This window comes from Monodon monoceros, unplaced genomic scaffold (assembly GCF_005190385.1).
Source record: "Monodon monoceros isolate NGI ecotype Baffin Bay Population unplaced genomic scaffold, NGI_Narwhal_1 Super_Scaffold_19, whole genome shotgun sequence".
NCBI classification, from domain to species: Eukaryota; Metazoa; Chordata; class Mammalia; order Artiodactyla; family Monodontidae; genus Monodon; species Monodon monoceros.
In genome coordinates this window covers 8,907,985-8,929,769 of record NW_021703775.1, presented here as the reverse complement: position 1 = coordinate 8,929,769, position 21,785 = coordinate 8,907,985, and the positions used below count along the sequence as shown (strand labels likewise).

At 56.7% G+C, this 21,785-nt stretch overlaps 1 protein-coding gene across 5 annotated transcripts; it reads left to right on the top strand.

Moving 5' to 3' along the window:
- The first annotated feature begins 8,911 nt into the window (after positions 1 to 8,911).
- ARID5A (AT-rich interaction domain 5A) lies at positions 8,912 to 21,647 on the top strand. Of its 5 annotated transcripts, XM_029232569.1 has the most exons (8): positions 8,912 to 8,978; positions 15,528 to 16,049; positions 16,349 to 16,464; positions 17,903 to 18,023; positions 18,383 to 18,435; positions 18,880 to 18,977; positions 19,233 to 19,392; positions 19,746 to 21,353. In XM_029232569.1, exons 4-8 carry the CDS (start codon positions 17,969 to 17,971, stop codon positions 20,973 to 20,975), a joined length of 1,596 nt encoding a protein of 531 aa, XP_029088402.1. In that variant the 5' UTR covers positions 8,912 to 8,978; positions 15,528 to 16,049; positions 16,349 to 16,464; positions 17,903 to 17,968; the 3' UTR covers positions 20,976 to 21,353. The 5 variants fall into 5 exon arrangements, with proteins under 5 accessions (XP_029088402.1, XP_029088399.1, XP_029088400.1 ...); XM_029232566.1 differs by lacking the exon at positions 15,528 to 16,049 and having other exon boundaries at positions 8,922 to 8,978; XM_029232568.1 differs by lacking the exon at positions 8,912 to 8,978 and having other exon boundaries at positions 13,425 to 16,049.
- The last annotated feature ends 138 nt before the right edge of the window (positions 21,648 to 21,785 follow it).

The following is a 21,785-nucleotide window of genomic DNA, read 5'->3' as shown; positions in this document are numbered from 1 at the left end:
CGCTCAGTAGATGCTGGCCAGTCACATAATGGCATGGGACAGGCCACGGGAGCCTCACTGTGGCAAATGTCAAGCAGAGGTGTATGCTGGGAGCGCTGGGACACAGAGGGGGTGTGGATGTGTGCTTTGGAGGGAGCCTTGAAGGATGAGCAGAGGTTTGTTCTCTAGGTGGATAAGGTGGGAACTCCCGAGCCAGCAAAGGGCACTTGGGCAGAGGGAACAGCGCGTGCAAACACTTGGTGTCGGGAACAGAGCTTGGGACATGAGGAGGACAGTCCTCCCAGTGTGACCGTATTGTCAGATTTGGCAGGGAGGGGTGGACGCCAAGCTACCACCATGCCCAGAAGCTGTCCTTACCCCAGGTCGACGCCCAGGGAAACCACCTACATGCAGCCCTCTCCCTTCAGATGTGGCCTGGTAGAGCCTGCTGAGGCCAAGGCAGGGAGAGAAGGCAGTTGCAACAGAGGAAACTCTCACAGGCCAGCCCCATGCTGGGGACACCGAGGCACAGGTGGGCAGCTGAGGAGAGGCGGGGGGGCTGGACAACCATCTGATCCCTTTCAGCATTCCCAAGGTAGGCCAAGGTGGTGCCCCAGATGTGGAAAAGGAAGCCTCAGGGGCTGTGGGCTCTCAGGTGAGTTACAGTTGAGTATGTATATGTGTATGTGTGTGTCTATGTGTGAGCTACAGGCTCCTAGATATGCAGGATGCACGTCAGATACACAGGTGTACATGGGTTTGAACACATGCTCCTGGGTATGCAAGAGCAGAAAGGATGTACACTAGGTGTGGGGAGAATTTGAGTGCTTGGTTGGCAGATGGGAAGGAAGGAGGGCCTGGGGTATAGACAGGACCATTTAGACCTGAGTTCCCCTTGGGTTCTTCCTGCCAACAAACATTGTGGGATGTCGGGAAGGGACGGCAGTACCCCACGCTCCTCACCCCGTGGCAGCTTCATCACTGAGAAGATGAAAGCAGAGGCCTGACCTTCAGGTATGGGATTGGGTGTGGGGAGAGGGGCAGGGAGAGCATGAAATTTCTAAGCGATCTTGAATTCTTAGAGCCAATGTTCCCCAGACAACCCCAAGCCTAGAAGCTTTTTTTTGGCTACGTTGGGACTTCGTTGCAGTGTGTGGGCTTCTCATTGCGGTGGTTTGTCTTGTTGCAGAGCATGGGCTCTAGGCGCACGGGCTTCAGTAGTTGTGGCATGTGGGCTGTGGAGCGCAGGCTCAGTAGTTGTGGCGCACGGGCGTAGTTGCTCCACAGCATGTGGAATCATCCCGGACCAGGGATCAAACCCGTGTCCCCTGCATTGGCAGGCAGATCTTAACCACTGCGCCATCAGGGAAGTCTAGAAGCTTTCACTGTGATATCAGCAAAGTCCCATGAGTTCGTTTGGGGAGCAGGAATTAGAGCAGCAACGCCCCCCCAACCCAAGCCTAGGCTTCCAACACTGAAGGGGTTAATGAGGCCCACTCAGGTTGGGGAGAAATCATTTACCTTGAGCACAATTTCTCCCAGCACTCTGGCATCCCGGCCAAACCCTAAGACCCCAACTGGAAACCTCAGGACCTTGAAGCTGCTACCTGCAAACATAGAAAACCTGATCAGATGGGGAGTCTCAGGGCCCAGCCCAGGTCACTAAGGCCAGGGCTTGGGGTGCACACAGGGCAGCGCTGTGCAGGGGAGCCAGCAGTGTGACCAGGGCTCAGTCCCCTGGTGTAGGGAAGATGCCTGCTGTGCTAAGAGATCGTTGGGTTTGGGGGGGCGGGACTTAAGTATTTACTTCTTTCTTCCACAGGCTCAGAAGTACGTAGAATCTGCTTGGTCGGAGGCTATTTTCACATACCACCGACACAACAGAAGGTGTTTGTTGAAGGCCGTTATTTCTAACCCTCACAGTAATCTTGCAAGGTAGGTATTGCTAAACCCATTTTACATGTGGGAAAATTGAGGACTAGAGATGATGAGTCACTCATCCAAGGTCACCTGAAAGTGAGGGCACCAGGATTGGGGAGCAGTCAACTTGACCCCAGAGCCTCGGAGGCTCCTGTTCCAGTAGACTGGCTGAGCGGGAGTGCAGCCTCCTGGGAAGTCGTGAACCTCTCCATGCCTCCCTCTGTCCTTCGGTGAAAGGGGAATATCAAAAGTGCCCAATTGGGCTTCCCTGGTGGCACAGTGGTTGAGAGTCTGCCTGCCGATGTAGGGGACACGGGTTCGTGCCCCGGTCCGGGAAGATCCCACATGCCGCGGAGCGGCTGGGCCCGTGAGCCATGGCCGCTGAGCCTGCGCGTCCGGAGCCTGTGCTCCGCAACGGGAGAGGCCACAACAGTGAGAGGCCCGCGTACCGCAACAAAACAAAACAAAACAAAAAACAAACTGCGCAATTCGTTGCAAGAGTGAACGTGTGTAAGGAGCTTAAAGCTGGGTCTGGCCTGCCTCAAGCGTTCAGCTGTACAGCTTGAGTTACTCTCTACTGCTTTGGGGACTGGTGTGAGAAGCCAGTGGGAAGACTCTGGGGCCCAGTAGCCTTATCTGCCAAGGGTCCAGGTTAGGGTCACCGACGGGGAGATGATACCTGTGTCTGACTCATGGCTAGGCCCCAGTTCATGTTGTTGGCCCTGGAGCGGGGCTTAGGGGGCAAGCTCTAGAGGCAGCTTTTTTTTTTTTTTGGCCACACTGCAGCAGCATACTGGATTTTAGTTCTCCGACCAGGGATGGAACTTGCGCCCCCTGCAGTGGAAGAGTGGAGTCTTTTTTTTATTTATTTAAAATATTTATTTATTTGCCTGCACCGGGTTTTAGTTGCGGCATGCGGGATCTTTAGCTGTGGCATGCAGGATCTTAGTTCCCTGACCAGGGATGGAACCCATGCCCCCCTGAAGTGGAAGCGCAGAGTCCTAACCGCTGGACTGCAGAGGCAGCTTCTTGATCAGCTCGCCCTACCCAAATTCATCACAATCCTGACCTCGGGATGCCAAAAACCTTGATGACTCCTGCAGTCTAGGGCAAAATTGGCACCTCCGTGAGGTTTGGTTCACCCCCTCCAAGCGTCGCCAGCCCTTTGCTCCTGCAGCTATCGAGATATGAACTCTGGAATCCGGGAGAAAGGGGGGACACTGAAGACAAGGGAACCCCAGCCCCGTCTGGCCTAGGCCCCTGGCCCTCATTCACCTCGCAGGACCGCCCCCACGAGGGCACAGATTCTCCTGAGAGGAGGCAGCCCCAAACCTTCCTCGAAGCCCTTAACAATGAGGTAAAGTGAGGCCTAGCGGGCCGCTCCCCCGCCACCCCCTAGCTAGCTGCCAGGCCGAGCCCAGGGCCCAGCTGTCAAGGCGCTGGCGTCCAGCCTCCGCCCCGGGCAGGGCCGAGCGGCGGAGGCGCGCCAGCCGCGCCCCCTCCTGGCTGCGCTCCCGTCCCGGGCCCCTGAAGCCTGCCTCTCCCCCTCTGATGTAAGCTGATATTTTAATTCTCTTACAAGCAATGGTGTTTAGAGAAATGACTTAACCGGATTACTCATCGTCTATAATGACTTGGCCTGGCTTCGAGGCTATTCCTAGACGTGACGCTTGAGGCTTTGATTCTTTCTTTTCTTTTGCTACTTTTTTTTTTTTAATACCAAGAAATGACAGCCTTGTGCTCGCACGGCCCCGCCCCTACACTCCCCTCGCACGGCATCCTGGGAGACGTAGTTCTCTCCGGCCCGGGCGCGGGCCCCTCCCCCCGCCCCCGCCTCCGCCCCCGCCTCGGAGTCCTGGGAACCTGCGGGTGGTAAGAAACCCTGTGGCAGGAACCCCGGTTGTGCCGTCTTTGGGCAAGTTACTTAAGCGCTTCGTGCCTCGGTTTACTCGTCTGTCACATGGGAGACAGTCATACGACAGGGATGAAGGGTTAGCGGAGATCTTATATTAAGTAAAAGCTCTATACGGACCCCACGTTTTTTTTAAAAAAACAAAAAAACAACCTTATCCAGTGCATTTGTACTGACCTCCAGTCTAGACTTACTATTTTGTGTCACAAAGAACCAGGCTTTGGTTATCCAGGTCTCCAAGGCTTAAGAGGGAGCTAGCTGGTCGACAGCTGGCCTTTCCTTACTCCTTACTCTGCGTAGATGAGTCTACGATCTCACCAACACTTACTCTCTGCTCGTCGGTGTCCTCAGCTGTAATATGGGCATAAATATAGTGCCCACTTCATAGGGCTGGGGTGACACTAAATGAAATAATCCGTGTAAGATGCTTGCTGCAGTGGCTGATAGGCACTGGTCAAAGGTACCGTCATCCCTCCCAGCACCAGGCCGTGGCTCAGGAACTGTTTGAAGAAGGAATGGCTGATCCTTGGCACCTGTGAGGTAGGCAAGAGTTATAGCTTTTGCTCCACGAGATCGGAGCGTTGTTCTGGTCGTGGCTATGTCCTCAGTGCCTAGCCCTAGCCCAGTGCTGGCACATAGCTGCGCCACAAATGTCAGATAAATGAATAAATGAAGAATTACCGGGACTTTCCCTGGTGGTCCAGTGGTTAGGGGCGCAGGTTCAATCCCCGGTCCAGGAACTAAGATCCCACGTAACCTGACGCGCTGCCAAAAAAAAAAAAAAAAAAAAAAAAAAGCATTACCCCTGCTTTGCTGATGAGAAACCAGAGGCTCTGAGAGGTCAAGTGACTTGCAGAAGGTCACACAGCAGCTGGGCTGTCTGAGTGGAGATGAAAACCCACATTTTCTCTCCTTGTCACCCCCCCTTCTCCCCCTCCCCCCAACACACATGGGAATCCGACTTTCACCCTTCAGGCTCTAGAAGCATAAGAATCTCGGGTTTCTACCCAGCTGGGACCCAGGCCCAGCCCAACAAAGGATGTTGTTCCAGATTGGGCTGGAGGGCAGGGCTGGGTGGGGAGGGGGTTGGGGGGAAGGGGCAGCAGCCAGGTGCGGATGTGCTCCCAGAGTGGACAAAGCTGGGGAAGCTAGTGTTCACGTGCCCCCGGGGGGCAAAGTGACCAAAGCTCTCAGATCCCCCTCCCAGCGCCACTTCCCCACTCCCTCACCCCCGGCAGTTCCCCAAAGGCCGAAAGCTATTCTCGGCTTTTTCTAAAAGAGGCATTTGAAGCCATGAGCCAATTTTTTCCATTCCTGAGCTTGGGTATCGTCTATTTCGGGCGTTTGTTGTTTTCCATGAGTTGCGAATGCCACTATGAAGCCGGCCTTTCCTGGACAGCGAGCACGAGGGAGCGAGGCAGGAGCCAGGCGGGGCCGGCGGTTAAAAATACTTCCCGCTTCATTTCTCCTTTGAAAACAAAGCCCTGGGGGCCTTTTGCAACTGCCGAGCCTGGGAACGGAGCTTCGCAGAGCAGAAAACTGGCTGTGTGTTATTTCCTGAGTGTGCTGGATGGGTTTGTGGGTCCCAGAAGCAACAACACGGACTTGCTGTGTGACCTTGGACAACTCGCTTAACATCTCTGGGCCTGCTGGCCTCCTCTCCAAAAAGAGGCCAGGTGGAAAGATCTTGAATGGTCCCTCCAGCGCTGAGAGCTCTGGGATGAGGACCACCCCCCCAGGACCAGGTTTTCTTCCTAGAACTGGGCCAGCAAGGGATTCTGGGATTTGGAGGCAGAAGGTAGGAGAAAGCAGCTTTTGCTCAATCTCCTGGACTACTTTGTGAGCTCTGGAGCCTCGTAAATGTTCTAAGGGGGTCCAGAATGTCCTCAGAGGATTCCCGTAATTGTAAAAAGACCAAACCCCACAAAGAGGGGATTTAAATAAAGACCGCGGTAGATCCATACCAAGTCCCGCAGCCTAACAGCCAGGAGAGAGAAACAGATCTGTCTTCTGACAAAGAGGGATCTCCGAGATACATTGTTGGGCAAAAAAGCAAGTTGCAGAATGGAACAATTAGAATTGTACCACTTTTTAAAAAAACACCCATAAAACAAAGTTACATATTTTTCTACACCATGTATTTATGAAAATACATAGGGAAAGTTCTGGAAGCTTTTACCCAATCTGATAATAGAGTCCTTATCTCTGGGTCAGGGAGGGAACTGAGTTTGGAGTGGTGTCAGAGAGGACCAACTTATTATTTGTAATGTCTTTATGGGAGGAATGCATTCATTAGTGGTGTTTTTAAAAAAAATTTATTTGAGACATAGACACCAAGACATTGAGGGCCTAGACTACTTCTCTCAGCCCATCGTGGGCTGGGAGCTGATGGCTGGGAGATGCAGGAGGAGGGTGTCTGTGAGCTCGAGGTGGAGGTGTGTGAGATAGTGGCTTGAGCAATGGATGTATTTATGCTTTTAGGGAAGCAAATGGAGATGTCATTCCTCTGCAAGATTTATTGGCTGTTGTAAATTACTTTCTATTGCAAACAGCTGCCGCAGGTGGCAATTAAATTTAGATCATATTGTTCCCAGGTTGGCACAGGCAGGTGTGGACTTGCTGAGGCTTTGCAGAGCAGCCACTGCCTGTAAGAGTGTGCTGGGCTGCCCGGATGGCAGAATAACTCTATCCCGTGTGGGATGAGCTGCTGCTTTATCAGGCAGTGAGTCTATCCAATCTGGGAGGGTGGGGTTGGCCTAGATTGGGATGGTGAGGGCAGCGTCCTGGTCTCCATCCTGAACCTTGGGCAAACAATCCTTATAGAATGGACGAGAGAATTCCCTGGTGGTCCAGTGGTTGGGACTCCGAGCTTTCACTGCCAAGGGCACAAGTTCGATCCCTGGTTGGGGAATTAAGGTCCCGCGAGCTGTGCAGCATGCCCCCCCCTCAAAAAAAAAAAGAATGGACAAAGCTACCTGATGGCATTCCACACAGCATCTACCACCACGGCCTCAGCTCTCCCGGAGAGAGCTTGTAAACTGGGAAGTGGGGTGCACTATTATAATCACCATTATAACAATTGTTCTAGGCAGTTACTATTGTTGATGACGTGTCTGTTACCAAATCTACAAGCACTGGCTTTTACAAACTAACCCATTATGGGGTAGACAAGGGAGCCCACAGTGTTGTCCACTCTGGGCTGAGCCTGGAGAGTTCTTTCATCTCAGAGCCAAAGGGTAAGGGACAGGGTTTCAGGGTCACCAACCTACAACCCTGGTCCATTTGTTTAGGGTGATGGCTGGGCAGTAATTGATGCAAACCTGGTTGGTGGGTGCCTGGGTACAAGGGCTCCTTAACCATCTGTATTTCCAATCTGCGCCTTGCTCCTGGATTCCAGGCCTCAGTGCCAGCTACCACTGGACATCTTGCTGACCCACCATGTCCTCACCAGCACTCAAATCTTCCCCCTTATGCTTTCTCCTCCTCAGGCCATGGTCCCTGATTCAGTTAACAGCACTGCCAAGAGATGCTGAGGGAAATGGTTGAAGGGGCCTGTACTGGAGCTCTGATGCCTGTGTTTAGCTCAGGCTCCACCACTTACCAGCTGATTTACTTGAGCTGATTAATCCTCCAGAGCCTCAGTTTTTCTGTTTTTTGTTTGTTTTTTGGCCACAAGACTTGTGGGATCTTCGTTCCCCGACCAGGGATGGAACTCATGCCCCCTGCATTGGAAGCGTGGAGTCCTAACCACTGGACCGCCAGGGAATTCCCGAGAGCCTCAGTTTTATCCTATAAAATTAGGAAATGCATAGAGCTGTTTGTATTGGAAACTAATCAACAAAATTGTGGGTGCCTACTCTTGTATTAGGAACAGGGTTTAAGTCCTAGCTAGCCACATGCTGAGACCTTAGGCTCTTTTTTCAAATTGAGGTAAAATATATATCACAAAAAATTGACCATTTTAACCATTTTTAAGTGTACAGTTCAGGGACATTAAGTACATATTGTTGTGCAACCGTCACCAACATCCATCTCCCAAACGTTTTCATCTTGCAAAACTGAAACTCTGTGCATATTAAGCGCTAACTCCCTATTCCCCCTGCCCCCCAGCCCCTGGCAACCACCATTCTACTATTTGGCTCCATGAATTTGACTGTAAGTGGAATCATACAGTATTTATCATTTGTGTCTGGTCTATTTAAGGTTCATTCATGTTGTAGCACATGTCAGAATTTCCTTCCTTTTTCAGGTTGAGTGATATTCCATTGTATGTACAAACCGCAGTTCACCCATTTATCCATCAATGGACTCTGGGTTGCTTCCACCTTTTGGCTTGTGAGTGATGCTTCCAGACCTTGAGCTCTCAAACCCAAGCCTCGGTTTCCTCTTCTGTGATGTCAGTATGGCTGAGTTACTTCTCCCTCCAGCAGAGGTCCTGCTGCAGCTGGCTCAGCATCTCCTCGGGCCCCCACTCCACCCAAAGCCTCACCCCTCCAAGCAGGGGTCATGCCCCCTCTTTCGACTGCTCACTTTGTAGCTGTCCTCTCTGTCGTTGAGATATATGTGGACACTGGCCGTCCACATATATCAGGTTTCCTGTCCCAGGCATTTCTGGGACCCCACAGAGCTTTGGCCAAAGACTTGCTACTTTGGGCGGGGTCCTTGTTTAGCTAACACCAACCATCACTACTTATATGCTGGGCTGGGAGGGAGATGGACAATGCCTTACACCGAGTTCAAGTCAAAGTCAGAAGGGCTTTGCTCACCCCACCCAGACCCCCAGTTCCTTGCTGAGGAGCAAGGAGGATTTTTCCAAGGCTCGAGTTTTGCCTCCAGAGGCACAAGGCAGCAGTGACTCCTGGGTGTCCTGCCTCAGTCTCTCCAGGTGAGCAGCATAGTTCCGCGGTCTCGGAGACTGGGGAGGGGAAGAGTACACTACAACTCCCAGAGTTCCCCTGCCTCAGGGGGCGGTCCCTGCCCCTCGCGGAAGAATCGGACCCGCCAACCGGAGCCCAGAGCGGAGCGGGGGCGGGCGGGGCGAGGCGGGGCCGCGGGTAGGCGACTGGCAAGCTGCGCTGCGGGTCAGTAGCGCGGAGAGCGCGGGGTCGGGAGTTAGGATCGTGCGGAGCATCTCGGGCTGGAGCCGCTGGACCTCGCCGGGCCATGGGTAAGCGGCTCTGTGGTCCGGCCCGGGATGGGGCTGGCGGCCCCGTGGGAGGGCGAAGTTGCGGCGCCAGGTCTCCGCCGGCGCTCGTAGCCGTCGGTGCTGCCTTGGGGGGCTAGCGGGGCCGGGGGTGGACTCGAGGGCGAGGACGTGGGGATCTAGCCTGGACCGGGGCGCCCGCTCCCCCCGCCCCGAGCGGGAGGGTGAGGCCCGGTGTCGGCGCGCGCTCTTCGAAAAAAAGAAAGACAAAAAGTTTTGGCGGCCAGGGGCTTCCCGGGCGTTTATCTCGAAACTCTTGTCGCCTTTTGACTGAAATTTACCAAGTTCTGTACGGTTCTGTCATCCCACTTCCTGCTGTGGTTTTCAATCTCGAGCTGGTCTCAGCTAATTTGTTGTGACAGCTGTCCGCAGCAGTTCTCTGCCTGCAGCCCCCCCGGCCCCCCACCCCCTCTCGACGTCACATCCCGGTGGTTCTCAGAACCCTCCGGCGCCGCCGAGAAAGGGGCACCGGGGTCCGCTGGGCGCGCGGGACGTTTTCCACTGCGGCCGCCGTTTCCTGAAAGTGACTCTGCGCGGGCTTTGAAGAACTTGCTCAATGCATTTTGAAGAATCAACTGTTCCTCTTTCAGCCGAGGGGCGTGCTGATCCTTCGGCGGTTACCGGCTCCTCGCCCTCTACCCTTTCTCTTTTTCTTTTCCCTTCCCTTTTTTCTTTTCTTCTCTGGTCTCTTCTCTTCTTGTCTCCTGTCCACCCTCCTCTACACACACACCCCCACGCTCCCCACGACAGGGAAGAAGTAGCTTCCCTTTTTGCTCGGCGCATCTTTCTCTTGTCTCTTTTTTCTCTTCTCGGGTCTCCAGGAGGGACGGGATGGCGGCCCCGGGAGTGATGGGGGCGGTGGGGTGGGGGGGAGAAGAGGAGTGGCGGTGCGCGGGCTGCGAGCGTGCGAGAACTTTGGCTTCGCGCACAGTCCGAGCCTGGGACCACGACACGGCTGCCTCGTCTCGGTCCCTGCGCAGGGTGTTCAGGGGGCGCGGCCAGGCCGGGCTCTCGTCCTCCAGTCCCGCGGACGCTGGGATAGGGGTGGGGGTCGCCGGCTGCCGGACCCCCGAAGGCTCAGGGTACGGGTACGGCGGCACTTCGCTGGCCAGACCCCGGGTCCCTTTGTTTTGCGGGGTCGTCAGCTATCGAGGAGGGGTCCGCGGGGCCGAAGAGAGGATAACAGGTGCTTCTTGTCCCCTCCCGAGCACCAGGGTTGGGGGCTTGGGGTCTCTGCGCCCACAGGCCGTGTTAGGGCAGAGATGGGATGGGAGATGGCAGCTAGTGGGTTGGGCCACGGGAGTGGAGTTCCAGAGTCCGTACAAGCCCCGGGGACCCGTCTGGGGCCTCGAACTTGGAACGGCAGAGATAGAAAAGACCTCACGGAATCAGCCCCTTCTTGTATGAGTTAGAGTCTGGGAAACTGAGTTTTACAGACCAGCCCTGGTCTGGCAGTGAGGACGAATCAGGCCTCTAAGACCCCGCCCCCTCTCCCTTCGCAATGGTTCTGGAAACTGGCCTGGGATGGCCCACCCTCCCTCTGGGACCTTGTGGTACCGACTTGGAGAGCCATCCTTGGCGGAGGGTGTGGGGTGCTCTAGGAGCGGAGCGGAAAAGCTGAGAGGCAAACGAGTGCCCCAGGCAGAGGTCCGGCAGCTGACACAGCTCCGTCCTGGCTGTGCCTCTACTGTTGGCCAGTGTTTTGGACAAGCCGCTGCCAAGCCTGGTTCCCCCATAGGTGGAGTAGGTGCAGGAAATGTAGTCCGTGAGGACACAGGAAACGGTCCATAGATGGAGCCATTACTGTTACTGTCAAACATCACCCAGACTTGGAGGGGAGGGACAGTGGGGATTCAGCCCCATCCTGGAACAGGGTCTTTTAGGATATCCCAGAGCCGGCTAAAGGGCGGCCGAATTCCAGCAGGGCTTGGGAGTTGGCAGTGTCGTATCTGGTGCCCCCATGCCCCCACTTTTCTACACTGAAGGCTGTCATCTTGGCCCCATATGTTCCTAGATCCTGACCCCCCTCTTCCCCCAGCTGAGGCCCAGAGGCAGGGCTGGGTCGGGAGCTGCACCCTGTGCCCTCTGGGCTTCCATGTCCCGGTCGGCCGTCTGTCCTTAGCGCTGGCTGGAGCACAGCCCTTGGCAGGTCCCCCTTCCCCAAACCACGCTGGAGCAAGCTCCACACGGAGACCGCCAGGCAGCCGGCTCCTGGGCCACAGAGTGGACTGGCCGCTTCAAAGGCTGTCTTTGTTTCAGCTCCAGCTCAAGCTAAGAGAAACTTAAGCCAACGGCCTTAGGCGAGGAGGTGTGGCCGCGTCTGCTGGTTGTTATTGAGGCTGCTGTTACCATTATTGTGGTAATTGACACGGTGCTCCCAGTGGGTGACTTTTCATGAAAGGAAGTGTCGCTTCCTTTCCATCACACCAAGGGTGAATGAGGCGGGGGAGGGGGCGGGGGGAGGAGAGAGAGAGAGAAAGAGAGAGGCAGGCCTTGAACTAGGCACAGCTGGGCGGCTCTCAGCGTCAGCACTACGTGAGGTCAGGTAGCTTATACTGCACCGGTAAGGCTCAGTGGGGCTTGTGTTTTTGGAGCACCTGCTCTCTCCTGGGCAGGACTCCAGGCGCTGAGACACACCGGGGAGCGAGCAGGACAGGCAGACCTCAGATCTCACTGAGGGATGCGCGCACACATGTGCACACAGTCAACTGTGGTTGGTAGGGGGAGCCTCGTTTCTTGCTTTGTTCTGCTTAGAACGTTGGGCCCATGGGGGGTCTAACACACCCACCTATAGACAGGTAAACTAAGGTACAGAAGCACCTGTGTGGAGTCAGAGCCCCCTCCCCGTCCCTCCTCCTGCCCCACGCTCATCTGCTCTCAGTTCGTCTGGCAGGGCAGCAGACTAACGGGAATGCTGTGGCGGGAGACTGCAGATCCCCCAGGGAGGGTGGGCAAATGGGTACCCTCTGAGCACAGAGAAGGAACTTGGGGTCTCCCTGCTCCCATTAAAAAACTCTAGATCTCAGGGTTCAGTGTCTTGGGACAGGCAGACTGCACTGGTTCCAAATCCCAGCTTTGCCACTAGACAGCTGTGTGACTTCAGGCAAGTTATTGATCCTCTCAGAGCCTCAGGTGTTGTATCGTTAAAGGGGGGGAAATAATACCCACTGGGTGCTGGGAAGATGCAGGGAGCTAATGTACGGAAGTGCCTACTCCAGGGCCTAGCAGAGACTGGTGTCAGTTGGTGGAGTACATAGTGTGGAAGGAGAGGGAGAGAGGGGCCTGAGAACAGGTGGGCTTCACTTTGGGAATCTCCTCTTTTGCAGCCAGCGACTGAAATTAACCTCTTCACTGCTGTGGTATTAGGATCTAGGGTTAAGCTTGACTTCCACAGAGCCATGGAGCCGAACAGAGACAGATTCCTAACACAGGAGGGGCCTGAGCCATCCCACTGCCCAGCACCTGCCACGCCCCCTCGCTGCCAGTGAGGGGCTGGGTCACAAGGGCCCCCGAGATGAGGAAATGGCAGCGGGCTGTGAGCTTAGTCCTGCTGTCATTGTCAGGGTTCTTCTCACACTATTGCCTAGCCGCACAAAACTCGGGAAATAAGCTCAACAGGGATGCAGAGGGCCTGTGAGCAGGAACTCAGCACTGCAGAGGGAGACACGTGGTCCCGCAGAGGAAGATGCCCTATTAGAAAGGTGTTATTATCTTTCAAAGTAATTTCTAAATGTAAATGCAATTCAGTCAAAACCTCAGTGGTTTTTCTTCTTCTTTTCTTTTCTTCCTCCCCCACCCCACCCTGCCGCTTCCTCCCTCCCTCCCTTCCTTTTTTTCTTCTTTCCTTTCTATGTGACAGAATTATCCTAAACTTCAGAAGGAATTTTCTAAGAGGAGTAATGATGGGGGACTTATGCTCTGAATAGTACGTTGTGTTACAAGGCTACAGAAATTAAAACTGTGCATGGGTCCAGCATTCCACAGTGAATCAAGCAGAAGAGAAAGTCCAAAACCAGCCCCTAAAGTGTTCCTTACAAGCCTGCAGATTGTGGGAAAAGTAGCATTTCAGATTATTGGGGGAGGAGATCACTCAGTCAATACTGGGACCACCCACCCATGGGGAAGTATGGTTAAACCCCTATCCCGTACCTTATAAATTTATCTTTGGCTGTGTTGGGTCTTCATTTCTGCACGCGGGTTTTCTCTAGTTGCAGCGAATGGGGGCTACTCTTCGTTGCGGTGCGTGGGCTTCCCATGGCTGTGGCTTCTCTTGTTGAGGGGCACGGACTCTAGGCGCGTGGGCTTCAGTAGTTGTGGCACTAGGGCTCAGTAGTTGTGGCTCATGGGCTTAGTTGCTCTGCGGCATGTGGGATCTTCCCGGACCAGGGCTCGAACCCTTGTCCCCTGCATTGGCAGGCAGATTCTTAACCACTGTGCCACCAGGGAAGCCCCTCATACCTTACAGATTCCAGATAGATTAAAGTAAACAGATAAATAATAACCATTATTGTCATTATTGCTTCCTGGATGGAAAAGGCGATGTCTGAAGGGCATGCCTTTGGAGAGCAGAGGTTTTTTTTTGTAACTGAATCCACCTCCATTACAACAGGGCATCTGAGGCTTTGTGCTCAGAGGGGATCTATACACCCATAAGCTCAGGGCAAGACAGGAACTCAGTGGCTCATGGCAGCAGCGGTCACTCAGCGGCAGCTGGGTTTCTGGGAGGCAGGAGGACTCACCCGGCACCTACAGCAGGCGGTTTCAAACTTAATTCTTGTAGCAGAACTCTTTTTCCAAATGAAGATTTACCCGGAACCCTGATCTACCAATGATTGGGGAAGAGAAGGATAGGACAGCCAGGGACAGGACAGGCTGGGGAAGGAGGGCAAAGACTCTCCCCGCCCTACCTCATCGGGGCTGCAAGGGTGTGGGCCTAGAAGGCCCTGCCAGGATGAGTGAGCACAACACCAGTCCTGGGTGCGAGAGAATGGAGGCCGGCTGCACTCTGGGACTCAGCCGCACACAGAGATAGAGTGTTTCCCTTTGTGGCTCTAGGGAAGCTATAATCCCTTTCCCGTCTGGAGTTAAACAGCTCAGATTGGTGACCTCCTTTCCAGGTAACCCAAGTGCCTGACTCCAGGAGATTTTCCCAGGAGAGAATGGCCCAGGCAGAGCTCACCAACTCTGGAACTGAGCAGGAGGGACTAGGGCCACTCTGGCCTGGTGGCTCTCAACCTGTCTGCCCTCTCAGCTCCCCTGGGGAGCTTTAAACTCTGATGCCCCTTGCAGGACCTTAAATCAAACTCAGGCGGGGGTGGGGTGGGAGACAGGCATCATGTCTGTTAAATGCTCCCCGCGTGATTCCAGTGGGCCCTGGTCCCACCACCTTATTTCTCTGAGGCCCGAGGACAGTGACTGACTTGTAGCAAATTTGCGAGAGGGCTTCCGTGAGAAGCCCCATCACAGGAACACGATGGAGAGACTCCTTCGGAGCTGAGCATTTTTGCTTCAGGCAAGAAGGGAGAGAGGATGTGAAAGCAGAGCAGAGAAGGCAGGAAGGGAAAGGAGAAAAACAGGAGGATGCAGGCGTGCCCATGACCTAGAAGGCTTTGGGATTCATGGATAGTTAGCAAAGGACTCCAGCGTCCTTCTCTCCCCATTTCACAGAAGGGGAGACTGAGGCACAGATTCGCCCAAGGACCTGGTTGGAAAGGCATCAGTCTTTTGGGGGGCAGTCATTAGAACCCACTTATTTCTGGAGATTGACCGTGTCTCCAGTGGTCAGGAGCCAGCCTGCAAGGATGGCCCAGGCCCAACTCATGCTTGACAAGTGTTAGGCTCGGTTTCTCTTCCCGGTTTATTTGGACTCTCCACCAGGGCTTCGCAATGTTGGTGATACAGCAGCCGCAGTGGTGGCGAGGCCAGGCCCCTGGACTGGTGGTCAGACAGACCTTGTTTTGAATCTGGTCCCTCAGGGCGGCAAGCAACTTAACCTCTCTGGCTTCAGTCCCCCCAGCCTCCCTTAAAATGGGATTCCTCTGGGACTCAATGAGAGAACATACATGAAAGGGCCAGGGACACAGAGCCAAGACCCTGCACAGCGCCCTTGTGAACAGCTACCCAAGGGGACACTGTCCAGCGGCCGGAGGTTCTGCAGCTCGTGCTTCTGGGTACTGCTGACCTTGTGGGTCACTCTGGCGCGGGTTTCTTGTTCTTAAGGAGATTCTTTTTCTGTCTGGGTTGGAGGGAGAATCTTGCACGTTCCCAGCAGTAAAAATTTCTTGAGTTGGAGCGAACCAGGACAGTTCTTGCAGGATTAACCAAAAGGAGAAAGGAAAGAAAAAAAGAAAAGGTCAGAAGACATGGGCTCCCGGTCTCACACCTGCTGCCAGCCAGAGCAGCTCCCAGTGGCTGTGCTTTGGCAGCGGCAGGGGTGCTGTGTCTTTGCAGCCATCAGCTCTCAGGACGCCCTTAGTAAAACCAAACCCCTGGCTCCTCCCTCCCCTCTGTCAGGTTGTTGTGAGACACTCATTCTCGCTTACCTACCACCTACTTTGTGGGTTGCTGGGCGGCCTCACGAAGCTCTCAGGAGGCCAGACGAGCCGTGGGCATCTCAGTCTGGATGGCCCATCTGGATGGTGTGAGGATGGCTAGAGGATGACTAGAGAGAAGTGCTGTGCTTGGCTGGGGGCTGGGAAGGGCCACCCCGAGGAAGCGACTTGTCAGGTGAGACCTGAAGGCTCACCAGGAACCGTGCAGGTGAGGGGAGCGTGTGGCCTAATTAGGGGCAGTGAGGACTCTGCTGATGCCTCAGGCAAAGGCTGGGTGCTTCACAAATAGGAACTTACCCTCTTCTTGATTATTTCTGGAGGGTTTATGGTCCAAGCAGCCCCCCGTGGTGCTTTGGGGGTCCACAATCATGGAAGCCTCTGCAGCTTTCCCAAACTTTCTGCCTGAATGTGGGGCAGGTTTTGGAGACATGATTTCCCCGAGCACCACGGCCCCAGTGCCGGTCTCCTGTCACTTGACCCCAAGGTGATTTAGGGTTTCCTTCGAAGTTGTGGGCAGAGGGCTGGAATGGAGGAAGGAGAAGTGTCAGGTGTGGTGTGGGCGGGGCCTGGTGGGGCTGAGAGGGGAGGAGGGCAGAGTCGGGGGAGGCCTGTGTGTGTTTAGAGGGCTGACTGCAGCAGCCGGGACCGTGTGCAGAGGACAGGCAGCAGAGGACGGCGGCGAGGACTCACCCCCACCTGGCCCTCCTGCCGCCCGCTCCTCCCTGCCAGCATCTCACGTTCTCTCCCTCCTCCCCCCTTCTCTCCCTCTTCCTCGCCTCCCAGCACCTCCTGTCAAAGGCAAAAGGAAACAGTCAGAGGATGGTGACCCCCTAGACCCACCTGTGTCTCCTCAACCCGACGCTGAGCAGAACAGGAACCAGAGCCCCGTCCAGCTGGAGGTGAGTTGGACGACCCCCCTGGGGCCCTCTTCCCTGCCCCTCCCTCACCCCCGCCCCACCTGTGTGTAGCTTCCCAGGTGAACATGGAGACTCCCTGGAGATGAGTTCCCTATCCCCCATCCTGCAGAGAGCCTGGAGAGGGGCCCAGCCCCGCTGTCCTGGGCCCTGCACTGGGCGCTGGGAGCGGGGCAGACAGGAAGGCTCACCCGTCACCCCTGGCTGGGGTTTCAGGCTTGGTTTCTATAGCAGAACCCTTTTATCAAATGAGGATTACCTGGAACCCTGATGTATGAAACAGATAAAAGCACTATTCTACGATGTAAAAGTACATTTACATCCTTCCGTCCATCCACATTGATAACATGGACCTTAGAGTCACCTCGTGAGATCAACGCAGCTGTGTTGACCAGCGTGGTCGGAGTGGTCAGCCTCAACTCCTCAGCGTCGTGCTTTTCAGCCATTTGCTTTGGTGGCACAGGCTGGAGTAGAAATCCTGATTCACGTAGAAGAGTAGCTGCAAGTGGGAACAGGTTTTAACAGACTGCCTGGAGTTCAGAGAAGAGGAATAGAAGAGCACATTCATTTGAAGAGCTGTGGTCAGAGCGCCTTCATTCTGAGGCTCCAGAAAACAGCTGCCTTGGGCTCCAGTGTGTGCCAATTTCGTGCATTAACATATGAGGTGGCTTGTTTATTACCAGAGGTCTTTGATTAGTCAAAATCACGGACATGGTACTTGAATAGAGTATTTTTGGAGCACGTGGCTCTCTGCACGGTTCTAGGCCCTGGTGTTTTTCGTCCTTCTCGTGTTTGGGGCCTGTCCTGCCAGGACCTCAGCCCCAGCCTAACAGTAGCCCCCTGCCCTGAGCTACCAGCCACGTGAACAGCATCGGCAGAAATTCCCCCTGAGAGCAGAAACCAAAAGACCTGTGCATCTGACAGAAGTGCCAGTTGGAGCCCAGGACAGGGTCTCCCCTCCCTGAGTTAAGCACGTGGACGGGCGGGTCACAGAGGCCTGGTGGCGTGGCGCCACAGAGCCAGAGAGCACCAGGCACTTTTGTTCCTTCAACCTGGACCACAGGGGCTGCTGGGAGCCCTGGGGACACTGCGCCTACCGCCAGGAACTCACAGTGTGGTAGAGGAGCTGAGATGCAGATGCGACAAGTGGAAGAAGTGGTCAGAAACTTGGAGAAGGTGCAGGGCAGCTCCCAGGGCCTCTGTGGACCCTGACCTGGGGTTCTGGGCACTAACAGCTGACACCTGTGCCTTTTTGACCCCAGGAACAAGCAGTGCAGCCCAGAGCTGGGTCTGGGGGTCTGCTCCCTCCTGTGGGGGCCTGGGGGCCACGCATCTCTTTCCTCCCCAGCAGCCTGAGGTTCCGCCTGTCCCCAGCCTCCCAGCAACTGAGGGCTCATGCTGCTGCCTCGTGTTCTTTCCCCAGGACTCCCCCGAGGCAGGCGGGGAGCGGGAGGAGGAGCAGGCCTTCCTGGTCAGCCTCTACAAGTTCATGAAGGAGCGACACACGCCCATCCAGAGGGTGCCCCATCTCGGCTTCAAGCAGAGTGCGTCCCTGGGGTGCAGGCAGGGAGGGGGGGCGCCCGGCAGGGGACCCCCACCCAGGCAGGGCATCGGGGAGCACCTCCGTTCTGGGTAACCCTGGACGCCGCCAGCCCACGGGGGTTGCACACGGAAAGGGTGCCTCCCTCCAGGCACAGGGCTGGCAGTGGGTGGGGCTGGATTTCCATCCTCACTGGGCCACTGGGCCCCCAGTGCACGGGGCGTGGCCTGCCTAGCCATCCTAGTGGCCCTGTCTGGGTACGTGCTGGTTCTGTGCCTGCCTGACAGGGCCAGGGGGACAGGCTGCTGGCTACCCCTTCCTCCTGCCAAGACTGAGAGTGGCCCTGCCCTCTCTTTTCTCCAGTTAACCTGTGGAAGATCTACAAGGCTGTGGAGAAGCTGGGGGCCTATGAGCTGGTAAGGACAGCACCTCTGAGGCCTCACCCTGCTGTATCTCCTGGCACGTCAAGCTGGGGGAAGAGAGTGAGCCCAAAAGAGCTGCCCTTACCCCTAGACAGGAGGACGAGGCAGCGTCCCACACCCTGCCCTTTCCCCAGTTCCCCTGTGTGCTACGGGGAGAAGGAGGGACCCGCCTTGCCTGCTGCTACTTTGCTGCTCAAAGCAAGATTTCCTCTCTTTCCCATCTGTTCTGTCCTCGTGCTTGGAAAGCTGCTTGGGCCAGCACTCGGGCGGCCCCTGGGCGGGAGACCTGGCTGGCGGCCAGGGGAGCCCCCTCCAACCTCGTCGCCCCACTGCTGGAGAAGCAGCTGCAAAACTGCATCCAAGTGGGGACCCCGAGCTGTGAGGACCCCGCGGCCAGGGGGTGCCCGCCGGCCATGCCTTCACGTGGCATCCTTGCAGGTGACTGGCCGCCGCCTCTGGAAGAACGTGTATGACGAGCTGGGGGGCAGCCCGGGCAGCACCAGCGCGGCCACGTGCACGCGCCGTCACTACGAGAGGTACGGGCAGGCCCCTGGCTCACAGGACCTGGGCCTTCACCCCCAGGGTTGGACCAGCAGGGCCCTGAGCGGGGAGGGCAGACTGCAGGCCTCCTGGACGAGATGAGGGAGAGCGCGGGCCCCCCGTGGGTTGTCTGTGTGCCTGCCGGGCAGGGGTGTTTGCGGTCCGGGGCTGGAGGAGGCCGGGTGGGCCTGGAGCGGTGGGAGCCTGCTGCCAGCCTGGCCTCCTGGTCAACGTGCCCGGTTCCTCCTCAGGTTGGTCCTCCCATACGTGCGGCACCTGAAGGGAGAGGATGACAAGCCCCTGCCCCCCTCCAAGCCCAGGAAGCAGTACAAGATGGCCAAGGAGCATCGGGGGGATGACGGGGCCACTGAGAGGCCAAAGAAAGCCAAGGAGGAGAAGCGGGTGGACCAGGTGAGCTCTGGCCTCCTCGTGCCCTGCCCCTCACAGCGCCCCGTACCTCTCCTCACCTTGGCCGCAGGGCTCCCTGCCTAGGACACCCAGAACCTCCTCTGAGGGCAGCACTGGTGGGTGCGTGGGTGGGGTCTGAACTCCAGTCTGCACCCCGTTCACCAGTTCCTGTGTCCTGACCCCAGGCTGTGTCTATTCAGAGGATGGGACACCTTTTGAAAATTTTGCACAAAGGTGCTGGAAGGGCTAGCAGAGGCTCCTGGGTGCCCCCTTGGGACCTTGCTGTCACCAAGTGCCCAGGTCAGGGTGCATGGCTCACACCCAGCCCTGAGGCCTGGCCTTTTCTCTCTTTCCAGATGATGCCAGGAAAGACCAAAACAGATGCCCCTGACCTGGCAAGGCTTCCTAGCCAGGAGCCCTCCAGGGACGGCATGGAACAGCGAGGCCCAGCCCCTGGGCCCTCTCTGCCCTTCGTGGGTGCCAGCGGCTGCCCTGAGGCCTACAGGCGGCTTCTGTCCAGCTTCTACTGCAAAGGGACACATGGTATCATGTCACCACTGGCCAAAAAGAAGCTTCTGGCCCAGGTGAGCAAGGCGGAGGCCTTGCAGTGCCAGGAGGAGGGCTGTCGCCACGGGGCAGGTGGGGAGCCCCAGGCACCCCCAGCTATTCGGCCCCTGGAGAATCCCCGGAGCCCAGGAGGGCAGGCTGAGAACTCCAGGCACCGGCTGACGCCTCCGGAGGGAACACAGGGCCCTGGTGGCAGCCTCAAGGAGGAGGCTCAGGTGGGCCCTCACCCGTCGGCCCCCATCTTCACTGGCTGCTTCCACGCCTACCCCACCGAGGTGCTGAAGCCTATCAGCCAGCACCCTCGGGACTTCTTCCCCAGTCTTAAAGATGGGGTGTTATCAGGGCCTCCTGGCAAAGAAGAGGGGCTGCCAGCCAAAGAGCCCCAGCGGGTGTGGGGCGGGGATGCCGACCACCCCTCTGCATTCCACAAGGGCGGCTCCAGAAGGGGTGGCCTCTACCCCAAACCCAAAGCCTGCTGGGTGTCCCCCATGGCGAAGCTCCCTGCCGAGAGCCCCGTGCCCCTGACCACCTTCCCAAGCAGCCCAGGCCTGGGCAACAAGCGCAGCCTGGAGGAAGAGGGCTTGGTCCATGGCGGCAAAAAACTGCGGGCAGTGTCTCCCTTTCTTAAGGAGGTGGATGCCAAGGAGTGCGGGACCAAGTCTGTGGGGCCCGACTTGGCCGTCTCCTGCCTGCTGGGCCCGGCCCTGGGGCCCACCCTCCCAGAGGCCTGCAGGGGCACCATGCTGCGCTGCCCACTGAACTTCGCCAGCACCCTGGACCCCTTAAAGGGCCAGGCCACACTCCCCTTCAGCCCCCTGGTCATCCCGGCCTTCCCAGCCCACCTCCTGGCCACTGCAGCACCCTCACCCATGGCCGCTGGCCTGATGCACTTCCCCCCCACATCCTTCGACAGTGCCCTGCGTCACAGACTTTGCCCAGCCTCATCTGCGTGGCACGTGCCACCTGCCACAACCTATGCAGTGCCCCACTTCTCCTTCCACCTCAACACCAAGCTGTAGGACTGAGCCCGCAACACTGTGCATAGGGTCTGACTCAGCCTGGGATGGGTAGGCACTGCCAAAGGGCTCTGGGGTGGAGCCCACTCCTCAGGAGAACTCGGCTGTGCCTGACGCAGGGATGCGCCCTCGGCTTGGGAGCCTGGCCCAAAGAGAGGCAGTGAGAAAAGTGGGTTTATGTCTCGAGGAGGCAGCACGAGCCCAGGGGCTGGGGACCCAGTGGTTGCAAGGCCTTGGGAGAAGACGTTAAGGCTGACAGCTCCCAGCCGGGGCCCCAGAACAGAGGCCAGGAGTGGGGTGAGGGGTCGAGGGGACGGTTAGCAGCGTGAGGCATCCAGGCTGCCTACGGAAAAGCCAATAAAACACATGTGAATCCACGCAGCCCTGAGGTATGTGTGGCGTGGACCTTTGCAAGGGCAAGGTGGGGGCATCCTTGTGGGTGGCGCCTCCCACAGGCTGACACAGGGGAGCCAAGGAGAGGGTCCTGCCCAGCACCTGCTTGGGCCTGGGATGCCATCACCCCAATGAAGAGTGGACCCAGAGCCAAAGCCAGCCTCCTGCTCATACCTCGGCAGGCTGTGCCCTTCGTCCTGTGCCTTCAATCCGCTTGGCTAGTTGCTCCTCAGGACAGCTGCCTTTTGTCTACCTCATGGTACAGATGGGGGCCTGAGGCGCAGAGAGGGCTGGGGACTTACCCAGGTTCCCCGGCAGGTAAGTGGGGGAGCAGAGCTGTGCACTCAGGCGTGACTCCAATGCTCTGAGCTAAGCCACAGGGCCTGGCTAGTGGGATGCCCTGCAGCACCCCTGGGGGCT

Excerpts from the sequence above, each read along its gene's own strand:
- ARID5A (XM_029232566.1), top strand. Across the intron at positions 16,465-17,902 it reads AGAGCCCCGTCCAGCTGGAG|GACTCCCCCGAGGCAGGCGG; the intron begins GTGAGTTGGACG and ends TTCTTTCCCCAG. Across the intron at positions 19,393-19,745 it reads AGGAGAAGCGGGTGGACCAG|ATGATGCCAGGAAAGACCAA; the intron begins GTGAGCTCTGGC and ends CTCTCTTTCCAG.